Source organism: Papio anubis, chromosome 8 (assembly GCF_008728515.1).
Source record: "Papio anubis isolate 15944 chromosome 8, Panubis1.0, whole genome shotgun sequence".
NCBI lineage: Eukaryota > Metazoa > Chordata > Mammalia > Primates > Cercopithecidae > Papio > Papio anubis.
The window spans coordinates 66923910-66951683 of record NC_044983.1 but is presented as its reverse complement, the minus strand read 5'-3'; the positions used below and the strand labels follow the sequence as shown (position 1 = coordinate 66951683).

General features: G+C 39.7%; 1 protein-coding gene across 15 annotated transcripts in view; it reads left to right on the top strand.

Moving 5' to 3' along the window:
- Window positions 1–27774, top strand: part of EYA1 (EYA transcriptional coactivator and phosphatase 1) — a 335785-nt gene that overhangs the window by 241854 nt on the left and 66157 nt on the right. For all 15 annotated transcript variants that reach the window (XM_017962096.3, XM_017962101.3, XM_031669626.1 and 12 more), the window contains 2 exons: window positions 19286–19425; window positions 21393–21476. In XM_017962096.3, the coding sequence (XP_017817585.1) occupies window positions 19286–19425; window positions 21393–21476 (224 nt within the window). The remainder of the gene's footprint in view (window positions 1–19285; window positions 19426–21392; window positions 21477–27774) is intronic.

The following is a 27774-nucleotide window of genomic DNA, read 5'->3' as shown; positions in this document are numbered from 1 at the left end:
AGCCATATGTCAGGATGCCTTTTAGTCAATTTTAGCACATTGGCTTTTAATATGTAATTCTTTCTTATATTTAAACATAACATATGATTTGTATATTAATCAAAATAAGAATGCATATATTATTGAGCTAATTAAATTAGTTTATTAACCCTCCCAAACATTTATTATCTTCTTTTGTAACTGATTGATTCATTATTTGAAAAACTGTTACATACTAAGTGTCCTATGGGACCAACACAAATCAATGTAATAGGTTCTTGTGTTTAAGTTGGAGGACATCAGCATTTACTGATTCAGTTTTTTAATTGGAGATGGTTGTAAAGAGGACAGAGTTTTAAGTGTTTGCCGTCTCTTCACCTAATTTAATTGCGATTGCATCGTTTAGTAAGTGGCTTTTGGATTAAGTTTTAAATAAAGGCAGAATTGATGGATTAATGGGGCTACCAGTGTTATTTCTACGTTGATAGTAAATATTGTTTGATAAATTTTTTAAATTTACTGAATAATAATACATGAACATGGGACAAAATTATAAAGGCACAGATGTGTTTACAGATACCCAGCACCTTGGTTTCCTTCAGCAATCTTTCAAGGATATTCTTTACTTATATAAACATATACTTAACAACTGTCCCACTCCTCTCTTTTTTTCCACTTTCAAGTATGTTTAGCTTTTTGGTCCTCCACAAATAATAGAGTACTATCCATGCTGTTCTGTACCTTACTTTTTCACTAGACAATATACAGAGAAAATTTCAATAAGTATTTTTGTTGTGGATTATACATACAAATTTAATAGTGGCTAATTTTTTTTGAACACTTACTAGTGCTGAGTATTGTTCTAAGCACTGTTCATCCATTAACTTAGATAATTCCCACCCAGTTCCATGAGATAGAGTTGTGTTGTCATTGTCCCCATTTTACAGATGGGAAAACTAAGGAAAGGTCAGTGACAACACTGAAATTAAACCTCTGGAAACTTGACTTCAAAACTGAGTTTTTAATCAGTAAAGCATGCTGCTGCTTGAAACCACTGTGTCTGAAGTTTCAAAGGAGCAGAAAAATGAAAATGTAAACAGAGTCCTAAAGGTAGTAGCTGTGTAGTAATCATCTTCTGTAATCAGCACTCAGCAAAAGTATATATTATGAGGCATTCAGTTAAATATGTGTTAAATGTTTGAGCTTTACTTGCTGATAAAATAATGTAGGTCTGAAATTATAGGGAAGAGATATGTAGTATATTTTGGGTTATTATGTCATAAGTATTCACTGAATTATAAAAGCAGTTTGTGGATATCTTGGATAATCCAACAGCTGTTTGCTCCTGTTCTCTCTCATTTTCCACTTCCTGAATCTGTTCACTCCCTGCTTCCCCTGTATCCTATTTGAATAGTCACCTGTCATGGACCTGCCTAGGGAACAACTTGCCATATCTCTTTACCATTTCCCTCTCCTTCCTTCCAGGGACCTCTTCGCATCTTGTCCTCCTTTTTATCCTTATCTTTTTAAAAAAATTTTAAATAACTCAAATGGCAGCTCATGACTGATGGACACTAGGTGTAGGAATGGTGACGATTCTATCAAGCAAAAGGGAAGCCATTCATTTTAAAGTGAAATTGGGGGTCTGAATCCAATACTATCACCTTCTAACACTTTTGAAAATCCTGATCTGACTCCTTCAGAAACTTCAGGGACTTCTTCGTTAATTTAAATTTCATTTTCTTCATTACTATTATTTAAGATAAGTTTTAACTCTTTCACTTTTATGTGACTGCTGATATTTAAGGTTATAATTCTTTGCTATTTTGCATTATATTTGTGCAGTATTTCACCTGGTTATTGATTGATTAGGTCAGCATGAATTGGTTTGGAAATCATGTCTGCCATCTGTGAGAAAATAGCTTCTGAATTTCAAACAACTGATTTAAACATATTTAGAACATAGCCAATTTGTAAATAGACTACTCTCTTTTATGTACAAATACACTTGCATAACCTTAGCATAAAGCAGCTGGGCAATAGGAAAGCTTTTAATTTTCGGTTAGCATCGACTGTATAGATTATTTTGCTAAAGACCTTCACCTTACTGAATAAAAGTAAGGAATCCAGAAAGATTAAATTTTTCCTAAGCAGCACAGCCTGCCATTGGTGACATCTCTTGAAGGGACACTAGAATGGCAGCCTTGGGAGACAGAAGGGTATAGTGTGGCCTTTCCCATACTTCCCTGGGTAGCACAACTGTCTCCCAAAGATGGAGATGGCTATCCTTTTATCCTGTAATGAGTTCCCAGGTAGGAGCAGTTAGGGATACAAGTTATCAGATTAAAGTTATTGGAGTTTCTCTACTTTAAGTCTTTTCTGATTTTTGATATGACAGTACTCATTGAGAACTGAGTGTAATGTCCAGTGCTTCCCAGTCATATCTGGCTGAGGCTGGGTACCACTTTCCACCTGTGCTTCCCCCACTACCCCGTCTGAGAATGTCTGGGAATGTCTCTTGGCCACCACCCTCCCTTTGAATATAATTAGGAAAAACTGGAGTGGTGGCTAGGGATTTGGAGTTGGGCTAACCTGGGTTTGAATTCTGGCTCTGCCACTCACTTGGGAAGGCCACTTAGCTCCTTGGTGTATTATTTCTCTATGGAATGAGCATAATACCACTCTTGTGCATGGGATGACTATGAGAATGAAATGACTAGTAAGTGGCTAGCAAAGTGACTGATACATATTAGGCCCTCACATGTCCATTTCTTCCATTTTGACATTCAATAGATATTTATCAATGCTTGCTGTGTGCCAGGCACTGTGCTTGGTGCTGGGAATATGTGGGTGACAAGAAAGGCAAGGCCCCTGGCCTCAGGAAGCTGATGGGTTCTTCCCTCTTGAAGTTCATTACTGTTGTACATTGGGGATTGTGGTTGTTTCAGACACTGAAGCCTCAAAAGTGTGGCTCACCAGTTTCTTTCATGTAGAATGACTGAGGGGAGCTTAAACCAGTGGTTGAAATGTGTAAGAATAATAATTAGAGGTTTCTACTAGGTTATCCAGAGATTACTGGAGAGTGGATAATGGTCATATTCTAGGGGTGACGAAGCTGTCTTAATTGGGTTACTAGACCTTGACTGATGAATTAATTTACCTAGAAACCTTGAGTAGTGCCTGCGTGAACAGGGAATCATGGCTATGGAATATAGGTAGAGAAGTCAAAGCAATTCTCTAAGATTAATTCAGTTAATGTTTATTGGTCCCAGACTACTGGTTAATCCTGTAAGGCTAGTCAGCAAGTTTACTTGCCTTTAGTTTATTTTGCAAGTTTTTTGTGGGAGATTTCTATGACTGAAAACAAAATTATTATAATTCCTTTGCATTAAATCTTTTATTCTGCTAAGGTAATCGTCACCGAGAATCTAAACTAATATAATGTAATTTATTCTAGGTTTTGCTGAGGTCATTTTTTTTCCCTTTTTGCCAAAATCTAAAAAAAAAAAATTTAGGCCATGCTGGGTGCCTGTAATCCCAGCACTTTGGGAGACCAAAGCGGGTGGATCACAAGGTCAGGAGTCCAAGACCAGCCTGGCCGAGATGGTGAAATCCTGTCTCTCCTAAAAATACAAAAATTAGCCAGGCGTGGTGGCGGGCACCTGTAATCCCAGCTACTCAGGAGGCTGAGGCGGGGAATTGCTTGAACCTGGGAGGCAGAGGTTGCAGTGAGCTGAGATCGTGCCACTGCACCCCAGCCTGGCAGAGAGAGTAAGACTCCATTTCAAAAAAAATCTCCCAGTATAAAATTATCATGGTCACACTATCACATGTAACTTTGAAGGTTTGATGGCCTGTAACTTCATGGTCTGTGTGGAACCCAGGCGATTTTTAAGGAATATCATTGGCCTTCCCTCAGGACTGTGGCCTTCTACATGGGAATCTTCCCTGATTGGGCCTGTAATTTTCGTTAAGAGAATGTCTATTTCTATTCTCGGCACTGTTAAGTTAGTAAAGCCTATGAGTCTCCCCCATCCCCCACTCAACCCAGCAAATAACACCTTCGCGTACCCTCTTACCTCACTGCTGCTTAAAACTCAAAGGAGAAACTTGTTACTGTCAGCTGGCATAAGAATATGTCATGGCTGCATGCCTCCACATATTTTCAGTTTTACCCTTAAGATGCCTTATTCCAGGATTCTGCACTCTGCAGTAGTGAACTCCAGAGTTACAGAGTCAGCAATAATCAGCCTTAGAAGAAAGAATCTGGTGACACTTGCTGTTTTGTTTACCATGAGGGTGTGCTCCTGGCATTCCACAGTATTCCTCAGTGAGCAGTTCTGTGAGGTGTTTCCTTCCCGTCTCTATAATGGGAACACCTACATTTTTTATTTTAAGTTCTGCGTTACATGTGCAGGATGTGCAGGTTTGTACCTGGGTGAATGGGGAACACCTCCATTATTGTGAAGAAGTTCTTTGTCACATCTTATGCACACCATGAGCCATAGAACTGTTCCTGCCTTTGCCCTGCATGGACTGCAAGAAGACCCGTGTGGTCCATTTCCTCATGGGCTCCATTTTCCCCTTCTGATCCACATTTTTCTTCTAATGTACTCATTCATTTTTTTAAAAAAGATGACTGTTATTATGTATATATTTGGTGGGTTATCTTAAACCCTTCTTTTAGAAAAGTGGGATATCAATTATTGAGAAACTAAAATTAAAAATTAAAAGGTTGGACTGGACATGGTGGCTCATGCCTGTAATCCCAGCACTTTGGGAGGCCGAGGCAGGTGGATCACGAGGTCAGGAGATCCAGACCATCCTGGCTAACACGGTGACACCCTGTCTCTACTAAAAATACAAAAAATTAGCCAGGCATGGTAGCAGGCGCCTGCAGTCCCAGCATCTCGGGAGGCCAAGGCAGGAGAATGGCATGAACCTGGGAGGCAGAGCTTGCAGTGAGCTGAGATCGCACCACTGCACTCCAGCCTGGGTGACAGGGCGAGACTCCGTCTCAGGAAAAGAAAAAAAAAAAAGGAATTAAAAGGTTGTATTCAACAAGAATAAGAACCAGAGAACAGACATGCTCAGGAAGCACTTACTTTGTTACAACAACAGTTTTGGAAACTTTTTGGTTAATATTTGCATGAAAACCTGATATGCACAAAAAAAAGCCTTTTGGGTTAATATGCACACAAAAATCTCTTCAGTATTTTCATATAACTGTAGTCTCCCAAGAGCACATACCTCTTTATCTTCTCTTTGCTCAAAGTTCCAAACCTACCTGTTTAATGAATAGGCAGGCATGTTATTCATTTCAGTTCAGCTATTTCATATTTTTTTTAAAACGCATGCTGCCCATGGTAAAATCTCTCCAATGTAAGGAATTCACTTTCTCTATCATGAATAGTTTTCAGTTTCTGCAATTTATTTTTTCCCATGCCTGCCACTTCTTAAATGTTCTGCCTTCAAACATTCTAAGAACTACAGGGTTTGCATGGAGTCTCTCCTTTCTAGTTTCTCATTTAGTGTTTTTCCTAAAGTATATGTTTCCCCTACACTTGTTCATCTAATTAATTCCCTTGATTCAGCTTTTATATTGATAAAGGTTACCAAGAAAGCACACTTCTCTTGAGATATATTTCTTAATTGTGCTATTAAATTGCATCCCATGGTTCCCTAATTGAAGGAAAAGTAGAAAACGCAGTTTCTCCTACTGACATATGGAAATGAGATTTTAATGATGTTCGTCAACGTTTCGTTACCCAGCCATTGAGCATCTCTTACTTTCTTTTTTTTGGAGACCTGAGTCTTGCTCTGCTGTCTCGGCTGGAGGCGGTGGCCAGATCTCAGCTCACTGTAAGCTCACCCCGGTTTACTTATTCTCCTGCCTCAGCCTCCCAAGTAGCTGGGACTACAGGCACCCGCCACTTCGCCCGGCTAGTTTTTTTTGTACTTTTAGTAGAGACGGGGTTTCACCGGTACTGTTGGGTTCTGTGGAGATACAGAAGACAAGAGGGTCATTCACTGTCCTCAGGAGCATTTTGCCACTAAAGACAACTATGTATACAGCCAAACCTAATACAAGTTCCATTTCTAAAATGCCATGCTAGAAGAAACAAAGTCCTCAGGAAGAGTGCAAGAACAGATTTCTTACATAAGTGTTTGGAGAAGAAATTAACAAAGGTGAAATTCTCAGCATTGGAGGATGTGAAAGTGTGAGGGACAGAGGATAGGAAAGAGATATTTATTTGAGGCTAGAGAAATAGACCACTTTAAATGGGATTAATGACAGGATATCCTTTCCATCAAAACTCCGTTAAGTTACATTTAAATTTTTTAAAGGATGAAAGCATTTTTGAACAGGAATATCACTTTATGGTCTTCTTTACAAATAAGGTAACAGCCCAGAGGGGTGATTTTGAACTACTGACTTAGAGCAACAACACAAATACACTTGTATAAAAACACTTTAGCATGCATTATTTGATACAGTCTTCACAATGGTGCTGTTCCCATTTTACTGTTGAGGAAACTAAAGTCCAGAAAAAGTCCAGATAACTCAATAAATTACGAGCTGTCAAGGCTGCTCTGGAATGTATGCAACCCTAATGTGTTAATTTATAGGTTATGCTGTCCACTATGGTGAAATTTGAATGAATCCATTTTCCATGTTACATCCGGTAAGTTAGGGAGGATATGCAAATGCACCAAAATTTGCAAGATTCAGCTTCTCTGCAGGTGGGTTATTTCCCAAACAGTGAAAGGAAAGAAGTTCTCCTTACTAGAGTCAGTGAGGGTTCCATCACCCATGCAGCCAAGCTTTGGTTGTGGGCAGCCCCTCTCCTTTAGGCCCAAACCTCCTGAAGAAGGTGGCAGCCAAGAGTCCCCAGGCAGGTACCCATGAGAGGCTGCACAGCCTGTCTCTGGCCTCCTCATTGACAATGAGACTTACGGCTTGGAGAAATGATGCTGTTTCTGAGACCACTCAGGTCTGGAGGGTGTCTGAGGTGGGGTTGGAGGCTTTAGAGAAGACAGGCCTGGCTGGGTTCAGATCCTGACAGTGGTACAGCCTAGCTGGTAGCCCTTCATTTTGATTAACTTCAATCTTTTTATCTATTAACTGGGGACAGTAATATATCCCTAAACAGATCTGGGTAGAAAAAATCCCAAACCTTGAAGAAGCCCTGTTCTCTCCACTCTTCCATTTCTCAACCCTGACCCCAGCCTCAAGTTTCTTTTGCTTTGATATCTCTTCCTGGCTTTGCACTGTTTCAATCAGTTGAGCCCAGAGGACGGGACGGGATAGTGAACTGAGTGTGTCTGAGTTCTCCTGTCAGAGAAATGCTGTCCCCTAATGAACATGAAGCACATTGATAAGTATTTCCCTGTGACACATCCCTCAAGAGAGTGGCTAAACAGACCCTTGGGGATTATCAGTGATCATGTGCATTTTGCTGTGTGAACCAGAGATGCTCCACATGCCAGGTTGTGAGAAAAAAAAAAGTTTATTGAGCCTCTGATATGTTCCAGGCACTGTTCTAGACACATGGGACTCTGCAGTGAACAAAAATCAAGCCTCCACCCTCAGGGAACTTACATTCTGTTGGAGGCACAGATGATAAGTACATGTAAAATGCATCCGGCAGAGTGCCTGGAAGGATGAACAGCTGAGTAAGGAGAATAGCGTTAGGGCAGGTAAACTGTTTCGGAAGAGTTGTCCATCAGGTGACACTTGAGCAGAGGCCTTCGGGAAAGGAGGAGAGAGCCACCTTGATATCTGGGGAAAGAATTCTGGGGAGAGGAAACAGTGGTTGCCAACGCCTGGAGGTGGGGCTGTGCTTTGTGGATTCAGCAAGAGCAAAGAAGGCCCATAAGGCATTGGAGCCTCTGGGAAAAGAAAGTGGGAAGGTGAAGGCAGGGAGGAAGAGAAGCTGTAGTAGAAGGCCTTGTGGGCATGAGAAGGAGTTGGGGTTTTATTTTGAATGACATGAGCAGTGTTTAAGCAGAAGCATGGCATGATTTCATTACACTTGAAAATAATCTCTCTGGTCATGGACAGAGAATAAGTTGCAACAAGGCAAAAGATGGGAACAAGGCAGTCAACTAAGAGATGATGCCTGTGTCCAGGGGGGAAGTGAAGGTGGCCAGGCTCAGGGGTAGAGGTTGAGGTGGTGAAAGTGGTCAGATTCTAAAGACTCTAGAAGGTGGAACTACCAGGATTTGTCAATATATTGAATGTAAAGGGGAGGAGAAGAGAAGAATCGGTGGATGACACCAAGGATTTTGGCCCAAACAGCCAGAAAAGTGCACTTGCCATTTACTGAGATGGGAAAAAGGAAAACAAGGTGGTGTTGAAGAGATCAGAGCTTCTGCTTAGCACATGTGAAGTTTGAGCTGCCTGTTAGAAATCTAACAGGAGGTGGTGATTCAGTTGTTTGATAAGTAAGTCTAATGTTTACAAGACAGGTTAGGGCCTAAACTTGTTAGTCTTCAACATCTGGAAGCCACTGAAAGCTGTGCGTGTGGATGAGTTAACTAGGACTGTAGGAGCAAACACAGAAGGGGAGTCAAGGACTGAGCCCAGGGCCTTCCCAAACGTTAGCCAACTGGGAAAAGAGGAAGAGCTAGAGAAGGAGATTGGGAAAGAGCACCCAGGGAGTCAGGAGGAGAACTGAGAACAGGGCCTTTCAGAGGCCAAGGAACGTAAGTATTGCAGAAGGAAGCCATGATTGACTGTGAGTGGCACGGGCAAAAGGCAGAGAAATATGGAAATTGAGACTTGACTGTTTGGTTTGACAGAGTGGATGTTGTTGGTGATCTTGACAAAGAGCAACATTAGAGAAAATAGCATGATGGAAGTGGGTTCAAGAGAAAATGGGATAAGAGGAAGTTTAAGCAGTAGGGATTCTCAATTCTTTCAGTGACTTTTCCTGTACACTATAAGGCAATAGAGAAAGAGGGCAGAACCTAGAGGAAGAAGTGGGAGATGCTTTTTAGGCAAGAAATCTATCTAGCTTGTGTTCACATGCAGGTCATCTAGAGTAAAAGGAACGTGGACTGGAGTCAGTGACAGGGCACTGGAGTCTCATGCCAAAAGGAGGGGTTGGCCTTAGGAATACAGAAGGTCCACCCATCATAACCTGAGGGGAGGCAGACTGCATACAGAGTACTTACAGGTGGGGAGAGCCTGGCAAGGAGAGTAGAGAGAGTGGTTGCTTCTGTTTTCTCAATGAATGGGAAGCCAGGTTCCTTGTTAATGAGAGAGTAGCAAGCTGTGTCATGGTATTGCTCATGACACCCCTGGTGCATAATAAATATAGGCAGGGCCAATATTCTACAAGGTCAGGGACCATCATCCTGCTCAGTCACATCCCTGGTGCTGAGCGTGTTGCCTGGCACATAGGTGCTCTGTCATACCACAGAATCCAAAGGTAGCGCTTGTTGCCCTGGCCTAGGAATTTGTGATAGCCGCAGGCAAGACCAGCTGCAAAACTGGTGGGCCCCTTGTTCAAAAATAAAGAATTTTAAGACAGCACAGCAGACTACTGAACCAAGTGGCAGGCCCAGCTGAACACAAAGCCCTGTGGGCGTGCACAGGCTGCACCTCCAGGAGACTGGCCCTGGCCACAGGTACTTGTTAAATCTGACCAAACCCCAGTGATGCATGAATCACAGTCAGCAGGCCTATGGCAGTGGCCAGGGATAAAACCCTGCAGAGACAAACTTTGCTTATTTTCCTCTTTCAGATGTTTGAGACTGAGTCCAAGCAGCAGTCACCATCTTCACAGATTAGCAGAGATGGAGGTTTAAGGATTCTTATAAGAAAATGAACACAAAGATTCTCAGAGATATTCAGAAACTTTTAGGAGCAAAATGTTCACTAGCAATATCTCTTAAATGACGATACCACAAATCCCTCTGTAGGAAGAGAAAGGTGCACAATGGTGGGACAGATGGAACCTCAGCAGTGTTGGAGGTTGCAGCCCATTGTGAGTATGAGGTGGCACTAATGACCATCCAAGAAAAAAAATTCTCAGAAAAAACAAAATAACATAAGAAAACCTCCCCATTCATTCCCAAAACTGCAACAGTAAAGAGTAGTATGGGTAGATTAGATCCAGTGCAAAGAGAGGATGACCTGTTTTGTAGCTGCTTTAAATTGAGTCGTTTCAAAGATTGTTTTTAAAAAACTACTATATAGAGACCTTTTTAATGGAGTTTTTCACTGGACATGTGGCTCATGCCTATAATCTCAGCACTTCTGGTAGCCCAAGCAGGCAGATCGCTTGATCCCAGGAGTTCAAGACCAGCCTGGCAACGTGGCGGAACCCCATCTCTATAAAAATTAGAAAAAATTAAAAAATTAGCTGGGCATGGTGGTGCTCACTTGTAGACTCAGCTACATGGGAGGCTAAGGTGGGAGGATCACCTAAGCCCAGGAGGTCGAGGCTGCAGTGAACTGTGATTATGCCACAGTATTGCAGCCTAGGTGACAGAGTGAGACCTTGTCTCCAAAACAAACAAACAAACAAAAAAGGAAAACAAAAAGTTTCCCAACACTGTTCTCCTTTTATCAGAAAAAAAGCAAGTTAGCTGAATGAATGTGTGCATATGTATACATTCCATGTTGTGAGCATTTGGTTTCAATGGCATTATACTAAGTCACGTGAGAATTCAAACGTGAAATTTAGGCCACCACTGCAATTGCTTTAGACATTTTAAGAATAAAAGGAATTTTGGTTTTCACTCTGAGGATATCTGACTGTAGAGGTTGAACATTGGCCAGCCCTTCCCTCTAAATGCCTTACAGGAGAGGAGAATGCATTTTATGCAATGTTGTCTAGAAGACTAGAGGTGGGTTTTTTAGAAATATCCGTCAGATTCAGCTATGGGAGGTCACTTTAAGTCAGATAAAATCCAAGTGTTCATTGTAAAGGCCTACATATCCTTTTTTCATTCACCTTTTCACTTGAATTTCCTGGTTTTCTTACATAACAAACAACATGGCTTGACAGTGGTAAGGTGTTTGAGTTTTTCTTTTCTCAGAAACTCAGCTTAGCTCATTTTCTGGAGTCACTGGTATGCTTGCCTGCTCAAGTAAGTTGAGTTTGTGTCCCCTAGATTCAGCTGACTATAAAAAGCCTGGTAAACAAGTATGGCCAGGGACCCAGACCTGGGGCAGCAGACTTGGTGCCTGCACCTGGCCTTTATGTTAGAGATGAAATCAAAAAATCACTCACAAGATGTATATTTCTGGTGCATGTATCAACCCAAGCAGAATTCATAGCCTGTCATGCATTTCTGTATGCTGCTATGAAGGCAGAGTGGAATGGTTGCAACAGAGACCGTGTAGCCCAGAAAGCCTAAAATATTTACTGTATGACTCTTGACAGGAAAAATTTACTGAGCCTTACTCTAGAGTATAGGAACTCTCCCCCCCTACCCGACCCCCACACACAAAGGAGAATTAAATGTTTATAGCATTGGCAAGTTAGTCTCCATGCCCCGTCATACACCTGTGACCTGTACCCACACCGTCCCATGGGTTAATTTCACTGCCTTTGACTTTCACAGTGCAGCTGGTTTAGAGGAGTTCTGGGTAATTTTGATTATATTTGATTTTTGCCTTGTCTATCCCTGGAGTAAGGGTCAATCCCACTCACTTGCTTTAAAGTAATTCAGTTCAGCTTCATCAGTGGTTTCCCCCATAGGAAAACTAATTTTAAAATCATAACCAAAAATATGCCCAATGGATGTATATGATTCTTTTGACCAATGTCATCAAATTTGATGCATCTGCTTCCCTGTGGGGAATGCCAAGGAGGAACCATAATATCCTTTCCTTCTTGACTTAGAATTCAACTTCTCTACAGTCTGTGTTCCTGATCTGGCCTTGGTATACCTCTGTTAAGATGACTTTTGCATATACTTGTGTTGGTTTTGTGAGTCTCAAAGTTCAGGGGTGCCTTAGTGTCAGTTGTTTCCTGACATCTACTTCGTGCTCACGTGTACAGTGTGCTTTAAGGCTTCAGTCTTAAACATGATGGTATCTGCATTTAGGGAAATGATATGCTCTGTTCTTTTTATGTGAGTCTCCCATAAGGGCAAATAGAATACGATTATTGATTAACCTGTCTCATGTTCACTAAATTCAGATCATCTTTCTAAGGATTTCATGAAAAGCTCTGCACTTTATGTCATAAGCTATATTGTCTTAGCAGACAGATTCAGGGTCTTGCCAGAGATCGTAGCTGCCCTGGCCTCAGTCCAATGTCGTCGTACATGTGGTGAGAGCTTCCTCTCGGCTAAGAGTTCAATTAGTTACTTCTGTTTAGGGAGAGTAGTCTTTCACCTCACTTAGACTTCGATATGAGTGAGGAGGGCCTCCACCCTCCCAAAGCATAGAGAAGGGAGCCTGCAGGAACTGTGTATACTACTTCCCTTGCAACCACTACTGGCATATGTAGTCCCAGGCGTGTAAAGCTAGATCAGAAATCCCCTACTACCTTTAGAATAAATGTGAACACTTATCCCTAAATCTTCAAGGAGCCAACCAGGCCTTCACGTCATGCAGCAAGACTCCATAAAAATAAAATACTTCTGTGAAGGAAAGCATAATTTAAGGAAATATCAGGCTGGGAAAAGTATCAGCAGATATGAAAAAAGGGTTAAAACTATTTTGTATAAATCAATAAAGGAATGTTTAAAAATTGGCAAAAGATTTGGACTGTTCACAGAGGGAATATAATTTTTAAGCAAATATATACAAGCATCTTTAATATATGCAAATTAAAAATTATGCACTGTTATTCTGTGTATGATAAATAGCAATGACTTTAAAATGATGACAGCCAATGTGTATATGGTTATGGTTAGACAGATACAATTTAAATTGATACAATCCTTTGAAAGCTATTTGGCAATATGTATAAGAAAACAGCATGTTAAGGGAGGCATGAGAAATAAAACCAGATAAGGAATTTGGGCTAGATATAGTAGGCAACAAACCCTGATGGGTTTTGAGGGTTGGAGTGTGCCTAAGGTCTTTTATATAGATTAATATGAAGGTAACTAATCTACTTAAGAGAGAGAGAGACAAAGAACTAATCATTATGAGGCTTTGGTAAGTGTTGTACATCCACAGGTAATAGAATTTTAAAGCTAAGTAATCTAGGCTGTCATCGATTTGATAAACAAGGAGAGTGGGAACCGAGAAAAAATGGAATTAACTTCCCCAAGGCTCAAGGAGGAGTTACTAGCTCAGGGGAACTAAATGGATTCTTTTGAGTTCCAGTTCTTTGTTTTTCTTTTTAATATTGAAGGATTTATGGGAATCTATAGTATTTACAAATGTAAAATTTTAATTATCTTATGTAGATTTTAATATTTTATGACTTAATATTTAAACATTAACTTTTAAATGAACTTTTAATTATAGCTATTTCTCATTTGTAAATATTTTTGCGGTCTCGTAGAAATAAATTACCTTTATAGCTTTAATAGAGTAAATGCTAGACTGAAGAAACATTCTTCCCATCGCCAATTTCTTAATGTTTGCCTTGCACTCTAGACACTTACTGTGTTCTCAGTATGCAAACATGAATACCACTGTGTTCTGTTTTCCCAGAGTAGGAATGATGGACATTTGCTCAAAATAATTCCATCAAATTATTTATCCACCACAAATGTAAATAATTGCAAAAATTTTATAATCCTATAATAGAGATAAGAGTACATAATTACAAAGAAGGTACCAGAAGTTAGAGAATTCACAAGGATTGTTGAGTTTGACCTTCAGAGGCTAATAGGAATTTCTCAGACAGGGGACAGGGTAAGGAGTTGAGAAAAGGAGACAAGGGCCAGGTACATTGGCTCATGCCTGTAAAAGTGCTTTGGGGGGCTGAGGCAGGAGGACTGCTTGAGGCCAGGAGTTCAAGACCAGCCTAGGCAACATAGCAGGACCCCCATCTCTACAAAAGATTTTTTTTAAAAATTAGCCTGGTGTCACGGCATGTGCCTGTAGTCCTAGCTCCTTGAAAGATATATATTACAGGTCCCTTGAACCAAGGAATTCAAGGCTGCAGTGAGCTATAGTTGTACTACTGCACTTCATCCTCAGTGACAAAGCAAAGTCTTGTCTCTAAAAACTAAAAAGAAGTATGTGAGAAGGCGTGAAATAGCATGGCACTTTCAGAGAAATGAGATGACTAAGTTTGTCTATCTGAAGTGGACTATGAAAAGAGAGTAGAGATAAGGTTGTTGAAGGAGACTTTTTTCAGGTAGCTAACATCGTAGAGTGCTAGCGACATGTGCAGCTGCAAGTACCTTTACATGTATATTAGTTTTACCCCATTTATTCCCGTTTTACAAATGAAAAAACTGAGTCATGTAAAGGCTAAATAACGACCAAGCAATACTACTAGTAAGTAGTACAGTCAAGACTCAGAATGTGGCAGTTGAGGGCTCAGTGCCCTAAAATCTCGACTGTCTTTCCTGTTCCACACTATAAGGCTGGAGCAGAAGAGTCTTACCACTCTGTGATGGCAGTGCAGAAAACAGGTGGAAGACAGAGCCTATCAATCCTGGAAATAGCCTGTTGCAAGAATTAAGGCAAGAGATAATGAGAGCCTGAACTTAGAGCAAAAGTATTTAGGAGTAAAAAACACAGAACTGAGTCTTAATTTGATGGAGACACTAAGGAGTTTCTGGATTGGAAAAGTGGATAGTTACTGGTACCATTAATTCAGCTTGTTAATAGGGAGGATTCCTTTTGGTACAAGTTTCATTATGGTATCCATGGACTACTTGGGTAGAGAGGTCTAGAAATAGCGGAATACTCAGGTCAGGAGATCAAAAGGTTATGCTTTAGAATTTATCAGCTTGGAGGGCATCATTAAATTCCTCCTACAGATATTACCAAGCACTGAGAGCCTGCAGTGAGATAAGAGAGCCATGGAAGAAACTCCAGTGAACTGCTGCTCAAAAGATAGTCCATCAGCTGGCTGCCTGTACACTGACTGTTTATTATTAGTGCAGGATAACAAAGGATTTGCTTCAGAATGTAATCGACCATGTTACTAAGTAATCAACCATGTTACATACTGTTTTCTTCAGCTGACTATATTTTTAGTATTAGCAAGACTTTTAGATGAAGGAAACATTGTGTTGATGAATATCCTGATGCAAAATCTGTATCTTGTCCCAGATCAGCACTTCCAATAACAGGATGTAGAGAACACCAATATTCACACTTTGGTCAGAGCAGAAGCCCTCCAAAGAGACTGATGAGGGATAGTGTAAAGCAGGAGAAAGGGAAGTCAAGACATTCTGATATGGACATGATTTAAAGGAGCAAGTGGTCAGTGCAGCTGCAGAGGGGTCAAACAAGATTGAACACTAAAAAAATAATTATTGGATTTGGCCATTAGAGGGTCATCAGTAATAGTTTAGGGTTTTACCCCCTTTTCTTTCACTCTTCTGCCTTCTTGAATCTGTATTATTGCCATGTAGACCAAATGCCTCTTGACTCTAAATCTAAAGTACTCAGATTCAGTCTTTATTTAACCTGTTTCTTGGGTGATCTGAAGTTATTGATCACTCTCTCCTTCCTGACATACTTTTTCATCTGCAATACATTGACTTTGGTTTTCCTCTTCACACCTCACCCGTCTTTCTCTGCCCATCCCTTGTACACACACTGCATTTCTTTAACAACACTCATTTCCTTAATTACATATGGTGTCAGTTTCCAATCCTAAACCCAGCCCATGTTTCTTTCTGGAGCTTCAGAGCAGTCTAGCAGCCTACTGGGCATCTCTACTTGGATGCCCACAGCCCATCCAAATTCAACATGTTCAAAGCTGGACTGAATCCTCACCTATATTCTTCCCTATAATGCCGCCTTCTTCCTAAGTCCTGTACCTTGTATTACAATCTTCACCCAGTTGTGAAACCACTGACATGGGCATGATGTTTTACTACATCTTTCTTCCTTATCCACTTAGTTGTTGATTTTACCTCCTAATGACACTTCAGATCTCCTTATGCCCAGCACCTACATCACCATCCCTCACCTGGATCACTGAATTATCCTCCTGGCTGGTCTCCCGTTCTCCGTCTTCTCTCCAGCACCCTGCCACGTGGAGTGGGAGCCCCCACTCCCTTGTTGAATTCTTTACCTGCCACTCCAGCCTCATCTCTGTGTTCTTCTGTAGACTCAGGTCAGATTGAATTTTTATTTTCATTTCTTAAACATGACATACGCTCTCGCACGCGCTTGCTCTTGTTCACTCACTTGCTCTCGCACTCTCGCTGTCTTTCTCTCTCTCTCTCTCTCCCTCTTTACCTTCACACATACTTACGCTGCATCTGACACAGTCATATTCCCTCTTCACTGCTACATTTGTCCTCTGTCTTCAGGAAGCTTCTGTAAGCCTGCAAATCTGAGTTATGTGGACTTCCTCTGTATTCTCCTAGCATTCTGCCTTTCCTGTATTGTGACCTTTTCCATATTACTTTGTAATTTCTCATTTTTGTCCACAAGTCAGTGCCTTCCTCTGAATTTTAAGCTGCAAGAAGGCAGGAACCATTTCTCTTTGCTACATCATCATATTTCATGCTCCTGGTACAGAGCCTGCATGGTGTGAACGTGACATCCACTCCATGTTTATTAAAATCAGTGAATGCCCTCCAAAGTATTTTCACATCCAGTATCTCAGTGGGGGTAAACTTGAACAATTTGGAGAAGATTTTAGTGAAACACGAGCTGTCGGTGGATTAGAAGATTAAATTATTTGAGTATTTGAGTTGTTTTGCACTAGGAGGAGGAAGGAGAAGTTAGAGTCTGGAAAGCTGGTTAAGATAGTAGAAGCATTTAATTCCACCTCATAGAAAAGGAAGGGATTTTGAAAAATAGCTTGCGTCACTTTTATCTTCATCTTCCTTCTATGAGTGGAGGCCTGCAAGGTAGGAGTGTGGGTGTATTTTAATATTTAAAGGTGTCAGGTTGTCTATCTTTTAGGGTTTTTTTCCCTTCACCTGGAAAAACTTTAGATAACATGATTTAAAACTTTCACTTTATACTTTGCGGAATGAATTTATTTTCTTTTGGAAGAGGCTTACAAAAGTAACTCATTTCATTATAGCTGGTCTGTGTCCAAAAAAAGTAGTAATAACAAAGATGAAATATATTTTAAAAGATTGAGTTTTTAAAGCAGGGATAGAGTAAACATTAAGAAATAAAGGAATGAGCCATCAATAGGAGGAAATCTAGGCTAACAAAATCTAGGAAAGATAAACGACTTTTAGGACAAAATTATACTGTCAGTAAGTCAAGGAAAAAGGTGTAACATGCTAACTTACATTGCTCGATGTCTTTTAGCTTCTCTTCAAATACGAACTTCCAAAAGCCGGAGAGCTCCCAATTCAAGAGAGATTTTGTAGTAAAGTACTTGAAGTGCAGGTTGAATTAGATAGTGACTGTACTGGTTGTAAAATGAATGCTTTTTATCGAAATACGTTGAGGAGATTGATGTGTGTTTTGTCTCAGATGGTGAATATCTGGTTCTGCATGGAGACGTACATTGCAGAATATTTTTTAAAAAGGAAGGCCAAGGCTTTTTCCTCAAAGAACAGCTTTGAATCCACTTGACTGCTTAAAATTCTACTCATTTGGAGCTGCTGATTCTCTTTAAAGCATGGAAGAGAGAGGCTCAGTTTGGAACATCTTAAGGAGAGGATGCCCTAGTTATCTGCCTCTGTAAAAAAGACTATTAATATAGATTTAGAGAATGATAGCTGACTAGCCAGCAGTGTATTGTAATGGTTCTGTGAGATGAGTCAGCTTAAAAATGCATCCCAAATAATAAACTAACCTATGGGGTGGTGTCGATTTGGACTTTCTGACTGTAATTAATAAGCTTATAGGTTGTCATGGTGGTTTCTGGGTGTGAGAATCACATGAGTAGTTTAGAGGAGGAAGTTTGCCATCTTGTTTGTTACAGAAGAAGACTCTTGCATGTTTTCTATAAGTAATAGGAATCTATTTAGGTTTTAAGATTAAATAGGAGGTATAGAGCTGTCTCCTGTGACAAACAGAAGTTTATTCTGTCAAAGCCTTTTCCTATCTACTCTGACTCAAGGTTTTGGAGAAGCACTTAAGCGTGAAGGTAATCCTGAGACCATGCAGTTTGACACGCGGATGACCTTCTTGGTAGAATTGAGGCCGATAGTGTGTTAATAAAGGCTACCAGGCCTTCAGTTGTTCTCAGTGGTTTTCTGTTTGGTGAAATAGACCAACCTCAACAACATCATAGTGAGAATAATCATTCCTCATCTTAGATGGAAAGATTCCAAATCAAATCTGGTACAGAAATCTGGAAAAGAGTTTGTGGGGTGAGCCAGCTTTTTGGACATCTGGAATTTGGGAAAAGAGGAGATATTCTGATGTATGTTTTGGATAGACTAAAAAGTACTAAATTGGTTCGAGTAAATGGCTTTTTGTTCAGTCTGAACACAGGATAAGCATCTTCCCTAGCTCCACATCCACTGCCAGACTCCTCCTTCGAGCCTTTTGGGGGTTGTTCTTCATTTTGTGGTTTCTATGTAATTATTTCAATGGCTTCTCTGAGTTACCCAGATGACTACTTTTAATATGCTGCCTGGTTTTGGATGTTTGGTTCAAAGAGACTAGGACCGAGGACGAGTCGGTGATGGACAGTGTGTGGAGTATGGGTATTGTCCATGTATCCGCCCTCCTTTTATCTTGTCACCCGCTGGTTCTCACATAAAATGAGGGAGAAAATGGAGAACGTAAAATTTTCAAAGAAAAATCTACCTGATGACTCAGTTTTCCCTGCCCCAGAGCTGGTTTTTCTTTTCACCTCTTTGCATGCACCAGAAGCCTTTTTGTAGCTGAGAGAGCCGCAGCTGAGGCAAATGTGTGAGCCTCTCGGTATGGCCAGGTGCTGTGATTGGAATGAATGAGAGAAGCGGGGAAAGGCGTGGGGAGCATTCTCTAATCACAGAGAACCACATGGAAGATGCAGGCAACCTTGTACAACCTGTTGCCTCTCACCTTCAATTAAATTTTAATTGCTCCTGATCACACTTTCTTTCAAAACAAATCTTGTAATCAGATATCTTATAAATTATTTACCAGTGCAAGTGAAAGACGATGTAGGATTTCAGCAGAATGAAATGTGCTTGACTATTGAAACTCCCCTTATGAATTTAAACAAGATTAATCTTGGCACCATGGTGATAGAAATAAAAGATGAAAGTCCTTCCTATATTCCTACAGAGTACAACACAATCCACAGCCCTTCAACACCCATTAAAGATTCAGATTCTGATCGATTGCGTCGAGGTTCAGATGGGAAATCACGTGGACGGGGCCGAAGAAACAATAATCCTTCACCTCCCCCAGATTCTGATCTTGAGGTATGTCATTGCCAACACCCAAGTAAATAGCAAGGTGTCTTGATAGCTAACTGGTGGTTTTACATACCTGCTATGTAAACAGCAGTGGCTAAGGTATCAGATGCTTTTATTACTGCTTTCTTTTTTATGTTAACAATAGATAAAGTAGTATTTTCTCTCTTCTTTATTAACTATAGGTTAAGCAATAATTTGTTTTTTCTTCCCTATGAACTCTATGGCAAAGCATCTGTTTATTTCTCTCTAAAGAAATATAGTAAATTATGCAATTCTACTTGAACAAAATTCTGTTATGCTGCTCTGTCTCATTGCCTTTTTAATTAAGTGTCATACTAAAAATACTTAGTAAAATCCACTTGTTAAAAGGCACAAAAAAAAAGAATGGGTAAGACCTACTATTTGATAGCACAACAGGGTGACTATAGTCAATAATAACTTAATTGTACATTTTCAAATAACTAAAAAAGTGTACCTGGATTGTTTGTAACACAAAGGACAAGTGCTTGAGGGGATAGAGACCCTATTCTCTGTGATGTGCTTATTTCACATTGCATGCCTGTGTCAAAACATCTCATGTACCCCGTAATTATAGATACCTACTAAGTATCCACAAAAATTAAAAATACAAACAATAAAATAAAATAAAATCCACTTTTTTTTTTTTTTGAGACGGAGTCTTGCTTTGTCACCCAGGCTAGGGTGCAGTGGCATGATCTCAGCTCACTGCAACCTCTGCCTCCCAGTTCAAGCTATTCTCCTGCCCCAGCCTCCCGAGTAGCTGGGACTACAGGCACGTGCCACCAAGCCCAGCTAATTTTTGTATTTTTAGTAGACAGGGGGTTTCATCATATTGGCCAGGATGGTCTCGATCTCCTGACCTCGTGGTCTACCTGCCTCGGCCTCCCAAGGTACTGGGATTACAGGCATGAGCCACCACACCCAGCCATAAAATCCACTTTGAAATGAAAGACACACTTGTATATATTGAGAAAGGAAAACCTGGAATGTTCTAAACTGAAATAGTAGTCATCTAATGAGACATATTTTGGTGGAGTTCAAAAGCAGGAGGGATTAAGTAAGAACTTAAAGGGTGGTAGATTTCATAGCCTTCAATCCAGTGCAACTAAGTTTCTGCTTTTGCCAGAGTGAAATCTGATGGTTGGAAAACATGATTATTTTGGCAAAAAAAAAAAAAGAAAATTTTCCAGCAGAATCTATGTATATGAATATGTACTGGTATGAGTGGGAATGGGAAGAAGTAAAACAGGCTTGGGAGGCTTTTTGTGCTACCCCGAAGACCTTTTGGAAATTAATTCCTTCAGATCCCATTTTAAATACCTCAAGAGTATGTCTAAGAGCATGAGTAATGTGTCTGCTTATGTTTTTAAATACCTAAACCCCGAAGACTTAAAAAACCTGGCAAGAACAATGTATATCCCATCCCTTTGATAACAGCTCAATAGGTAACATAAGGTGAATCGGTTATGTAAGGTTTTAGTCTTTGGGTGCAATTTTAATACTTGGCTTGCTAAGAGTAAAACATAAGATTCATTATTTTAGTACTTCTCAATGAGCAGAGATCAGAGGTAACGAAAAGATAAATGATATTTGATCACTTGCTCACCTCTATCTCAAGTTGTAAACAGACTAGTTATAACTCATTTTTTTTCATTTATTCAGAGCTGAGACTGAAATTCTATTACAGAATTAGAAAGGACATAGCTTATTATCTCTTTCCTATATTTATATTGACATTATAAATGTAATTATCCTCTTGTACCTCATCTGAAGTTATATCTGGAGAAAAGTTAGGAGATACTCTTTGAAACAGTTGTGTTTTTTTTAGAAATAATAAATTCAGATTTTTCATTCATCTTCCATTTCAAGATGACTTTTTCATGTTGCAGTTAACTGAATAACAGCTTTCTCAGCCAAGGCAAAGACACATTGATTTGGTTCTTCCTTTGTAGAGAGTGTTCATCTGGGACTTGGATGAGACAATCATTGTTTTCCACTCCTTGCTTACTGGGTCCTACGCCAACAGATATGGGAGGGTGAGTACCAAGAGGCATCAGTTTTTAATTTCTTTGGAGTAAATATACCTCTAATTTGTTTATTGTCCAAATGAATATAATTTAACTTTAAGTAACAAATTTAAAATATAAATGGAAAAAAGCTATATAGTCAAATATATATGTAAGGTAAAAAATATGTAAATGAGCCAAAGAAGAGATTATTTTTAGGTCTTTGGCAATAAGATACACTTTATACAATTGAAGTCATGCTTATTCAGACCCCAGTGAATAAAAGTGATTAAATATTATCCTAGGATGAAACATTAAAATACATAAGTGATGTAGAAAGATGTTTTCTGTTCTCTTTTTTACTTTTCCTGTCTTTTTATTCCCTAACATTTAGTGGAGCAAATATTTCACTTTCTGTTGTCCTCAGTGATTAGCAGCTTTGGTATTTTATCTTCAAAGCAACTGCTACAAATGTCTCTATATGTCCTTTGCTACTTGGGTTAAATTTATTTGAATGGTATGTAAGATTGATTCTCTGAAAGGCAGTAGGACCAATATGCCCGTATTAGAGTTGTACAGTACTTATATTGGTGTTATAGATAAAGAATAATATTATAGACCACTTTCTGTGAGTAGAACTTTGGTTTCCATGTTGTACATTTGGGTATCCCAAAAGTTTGGAATTTCTTTTCTGGCATATTGATGATTTCACAAGTCTTTCCCAGGCAAAAATGTTATTTAAAGTAGCTATAGGTAATTTCTCAAGTTATTCTGCTAATATTTCATTTCTCTTGTTTTAATCATTAAAGAAATAATAAGTCTTAGTTTTTTTAAGTTATTTGGAGCATTAGAGACTGAATTCTTATTATGTCTCAGTGACTCCAGCAGTTTATCACAATTAAGTGTTAGAATTAATACCATTAAAATGCACATACTGTTATTACAGATTTGACCACGTAGTTGTTCTTTCAACAAATACTTATTTTAACAAATACACACTGAGTATCTGCTATGGATATACAGTCTGGGGAATTTAGCTTCACAGCCTAGGTTTCCTTTTCATCATCTTAAAGGTACACCTAATCAAAAATAGGCTCGAGCAATAATATCCCACCATCTTACTTTCTGTTCCGAGATAAGATATCGGTAAAACACAATATGTCCCATCTTATTGTTCAGCAAATTCTCTATGAGAAGACAACAAAAATGCAGATTATAAAATATAAGGCTATAGAATCAATCAGCCAAATGGTCTTTACTGCGTGATTAGCACATAGTAGGAATTCAAGAAACATTAGCTCTGCTTTTTCTTGTATTATTTCTTCTGTCAATACTATCACTGTTCCTATTTCTAGAAAAACTACTTAAAAACTAAAGATTAATATCTGAAATATCAACATGTAGTTAGTGGGCAGAACCTTGAAGATCTCCTTAACTGAGCCATTATAAAACCCCTACAACTGTCTGCTAAGGAGAACACTGGTGCGTGTAACTCACACAAGAGTGTTGAAAAGAGTAGGCACTTAGAAAATGAGTATTTGAAAACCACCCAGAAAGTCTCAAATCTTTAAAAGCTCTCACTAAGGGCCAAATTGACACAAAAGAGAGTTATCTAAGAGTGTTCTATTAGCCAATGAAAGAGGCCAGCTTAGAGTTAAGGAGTTAGGCATTCCATGACCTACTGACCTCTCAGTTTTTGGCCATAAATTATTGGCTTACACATGGAATTTACACTTAACCTAGAAATACCTGGCTTCATGTAATTTCTCATTCATATCTAGACCAAACACTCTCTAAATAATGTATTATAAATACCATGAGTTTAATTTTTTAACGTGTCATGGAACTTTGAGGTTTCATCAAATAGTAGTTAATTTGTTTGTTTGTTTAGCTTAGTTTTCCCATTCTAGGTCATGTGATAAAAAGGTTTATCTCATATAATTTCCAAAAGCCAAATTTATATATTCTCCGAAGTACAGACTATTTGAGTTTCTTAAATATAAGCTTATTCTTCATTGATAAGTTTATGGGGCTGAGGAAGAACTTCAGAAAGCCAGGTTTCTGAGGAAGGTCTTCCTGTGTGTGACTTTGGGTCTGAATTCTGAATGGCCTGAAGTTACTGTGCAGTCATCAGGAGAAAGGGTGTTCTAAGCAGAAGAAACAGGAAGTGCAGAGGCAAGAAAGGCTTTGCTGTTTGATGGACAGAGGCCGGTGGGACCACACTTAGTGGTGGAGATGGAGAGTCAATGAGATGTGGTCAGGGATGAAGGCAGGTTCCAAAGGGCCTCCCAGCCGCACAGGGTCAACAGGGCTAATGCCGTGGGAAGTCATCAGGGGACCACAACGGAGGAGATGAGAAGATCTGATTTACATTTTTAGATTGCTTTAGCTAAGTGTTAAGAATTAATGGTAAGAGAAAATGGGAGTCCAGATAGGAGGTGATAGCAGTGATCTGATGCACCAGCAGTAGAGAGGGAAAGAATTTGTTGGACTCTGGATTACATTGCAGGTAGAGAACTGGATTTAAAAATGATTTGGATTGATTGGAGTGGTGGGTAGTAAACAAGACAGAGAAGTGAAAGATGATTCCCACATTTTTGTCCTGGGCAACTGAGAAAATAGTCATATATTTGTTGAAATAGTATATTTGTTGAAATAGTAAAGAATTCAATTTGGAGGGAAAAGGGAAAGTTCAGTGTTGGACAAGTTTGAGATGCTTATTATAGAGAACTGCTTGGACCAGGCAAGGAAACCACTGGAAGGTGAGCCCAGGGCACTTGGGGGACTAGTCAGTACAGGAAATGGCAGGTTCACAGTCAACATTGCATAGATTAGGGTTAGAGGCTCACCGGAGTCTCTGAGCTTGATTTCTTCCTAAACATTTTTTGAGCACCTTCCTTGTACTGAACACTTGTGGTCAGCCTGTTGTCTCATTGCCTGGAGGTGTCTTTTCCTGGCTGGGTGACTTTTGAAGATGTATGGTTTAGGATGTTGAATTATAGCTGGAAGCATGCAAGGAAGTCTACTTAATGCTCTCCTCATTAGAAATCATTAGAGTTGAGAAGAATTGGCTCTCAAATCTGATCATCAAGCTTTGTAAAAATGTGGTTCAACAAGGATTCTTCCAAACAGTAATAATAACCAAACTGATCAGAATGTCTTGAATTCCTTTTGTTTCCCCCAGGGCACTGAGGAGAAAAGTCTTAAGGGAGTTCAGTGACAAGAATTCTTTTTAGGAGCACAGATTTGGTGGTGTTCCTGGGCATTGTCAAGGGGAGCATGTGGCTGAGCCTTACTCTACACGTATATAAAGAATGAATGCCTGACAATGTGATTGCTGTTCTGTTTCTTAGGGAACCAGATACTTGAGAAGTAGCTTAGTCACAGTAGCTTAGGCAACTCAATGAGTAGGCCATTCAGTAAGAGGACACAGGATCTGGTTGATATAATGCAAAATTAGGGCATGTTACAGCAATGTGTACAAAAAAAAAGTTTGAGAATGTCCCACCTTCCATGTAATCCTAGCTGTGGGAAGAAGGCATGTTGGGTGTTATAAGAAAGTCTTGTTTTATAACAAAGGTGATAGGGACAAAGAAAGGGTGCTGGATACAGCACAGCCATGGCTGAGGAAAACAAATAACATGTCAGGAAACTGAAGAGCCTGTGAGTGCTATGTAAATTAGGATGTTTTAAATAGTATCTGTCCTAGCTGTTTTTGTTTAATGCATTTTTTAAAGTTGCTTTAAAACTAATAACAAATTCCAGAATTTCATTGAAGAAAACTAGTCTTGGGTTATTTTTCATTGAATGGTCTCCTTATAAGAAACAATGTAATTCAATTATTGTTATCAAAGTATATACCCAAAACTTATATTTCAAATCAAAATTGTGCTGATGTCTCAGGCATGATCCCCCTCCTGTGGGAGGATTACCCAAGATATCTACACCCAAGGGCCTGATTGTTTCAACACTATCGTTTTATTATTGTTTAACCCCTGTGTCTCATAGTGATTTGGGCTAGAATGGATCTTAAAAATATAGATGTTCACTTTTCATTTTCAACAAAAACCAAAACATAAACACTTAGATAGCGTAAAGCTTAACATGTTTAATCATAGGCCTTATTAAGAACATTCTATATGCCCGGCATTCATTCAATTCAACATTAATGCTCCGAAGGTGCTGTTATCAAGCCTATTTTATAGATGAGAAAATTGAAACTTGGGAGAGGTTAGAGACCCAACGTAAAAATTACTCAGCAGCATGTCTAGCATAAAAAAAGTTCAATAAATACCAGTTATATTTGAATGTAGGTGAAACTGCACTGTCAAAAAAAAAAAAAAAAGAAACTTCCTGTGTAGTGGCCAGTGAGTAAAATGGTGGCAGTGTCCTCAAATTTATGAATTACAAGTATACGCTATGCCTAACAGTATGATAGAAAGAGGATCAGATTTGAATTCAAGTAGATCTAGACTCAAATCCGAGCTCTGACTTTTTACCTCTTTCACCTTAGGCAAATTATTGATTCTTACTGAGCCTCAATTTTCTTATCCATAAAGCCAGCTACTTGACTTGTGGAATTGTTTTAAAAATTAAATTATATCATGAATTTGGCCCGGCATGGTGGTTTATGTGTGTAATCCCAGCACTTTGGGAGGCTGAGGTGGGTAGATCACTTGAGCTCAGGAGTTCAAGACAAGCCTGGGCAACATGGCGAGAGTCCATCTCTACAAAAAAATTACAAAAATTAGCTAGGTGTGGTGGCATGTGCCTGTAGTCCCAGCTACTTAGGAGGGCTGAGGTAGGAGGATTGCTTTAGCCTGGGAGGTCAAGGCTGCAGTGAACTGCGATTGCACTACCGCATTCCAGCCTGGGTGACAGAGTAAGATCCTGTCTCAAAAAAAAAAAAAAAAATTAAATTGCTCATAAATGTAAAAGTCCACGCACAGAGTTGTATTAATGGCAACAACCGATAGTTAGAAAAGCATGTGTCACCTAACAAACTTGTAGTTGTTCTCTTGAGTATTTGTTTTATAACTTACTAGGTTTCTAAGAGGATCTCACTTGTCATAGTGAGTTTAGATAAACAGCGTCCCTTGTGGGTGTGTTTCTGTGATCATTCAGTACCTTGAGGAAAGAAAAACTGAAAGCAGTTTATATTGCCCATTTCATCAGAACAGTCTAGTTCGCCGGTAGAGATTGTTGTTCCTACTCTGCTTTAGCGGACAACACTGAACTCCAAGCTCTTTTGGTGGAGGATATTCTTCCATGGTGGTTGATGCAGAAGCTAAACTCTTAGCATGGCACCAAAGCAGCCAGACACCAGTGTCCTCACTGAGTTGCCGAAGATCTGGTTACTTAACCAGGATAATCTCCCTTTTGGAACCTCCAGACCAAGGGTTGGCAAACATTTTTTGTAAAGCAACAGAGAGTAAATATTTTAGGCTTCGTGGGCCATATGCTTGCCGTAACTACACAGTTCTGCCTTAGTAGTGCAAAAGCAACCATAGACAGTATCTAAATGAATAAATGTGGCTGCGTTCCAATGAAACTTGATTTAATGCTCCCAAATTTGAATTTTATATACCGTTCGTGTCTTATGAAATATTTTTCTTTTGGTTTTAAAAACTCTAGACTGAGAATTGACAGACGATACCCCATAGGTCAAATCTGGTTTATAGTCTGCTTCTGTCAGGCCTTTAAGAATGTTGTTTAAGTTTTTAAAGTGTAATTAAAAACAATAAAAACACAAGGAAGAATGTGTGTCAGAGATGATATGGCCTGCAAAGCTGGAAATACTCCCTGTCCCTTTACAGAGAAAGGCTGTCTGCCTGCCTCTGCTCTGTGTGATGCTCTGAGCTTTGCTTTTGTTCATTTTCCTCCTGCCTTCCAGGACAATTCAATGACAGCAACACTGTGAGTAAACTGTGAACTCAATGCAGGCAGTGCATATATGCACCTGGGACCCCAAGGAAACACAGACCCTCACGTGAATTCATTAGGGTAGGTGAAATAGCTGTTACAAACAGGTCTAAAATATAATGGCACAAACACAATAGAAATCTGTCTCTTGTTTAAGAGTGGGGATATTCCAGGGTGCTTGGTTTGGGCATGGTTTGGTGGTACAAATAATAGTAGTGCCATTTTCATCATGCGGCTTTTGAAGCTTCTGGGATCATTAGCATTCATTCCCCGGTGGAGGGAGGGGGGAAAGGCAGGGGCAGTGTGAATGGGTCTTTGTAAGCTAAGCTGAGACAGGCACACACCTCTGCCTGTGCCATTGACCTCAGTCACATGACCCAGTGCAGGGGAGGCTGGGCGATGCAGC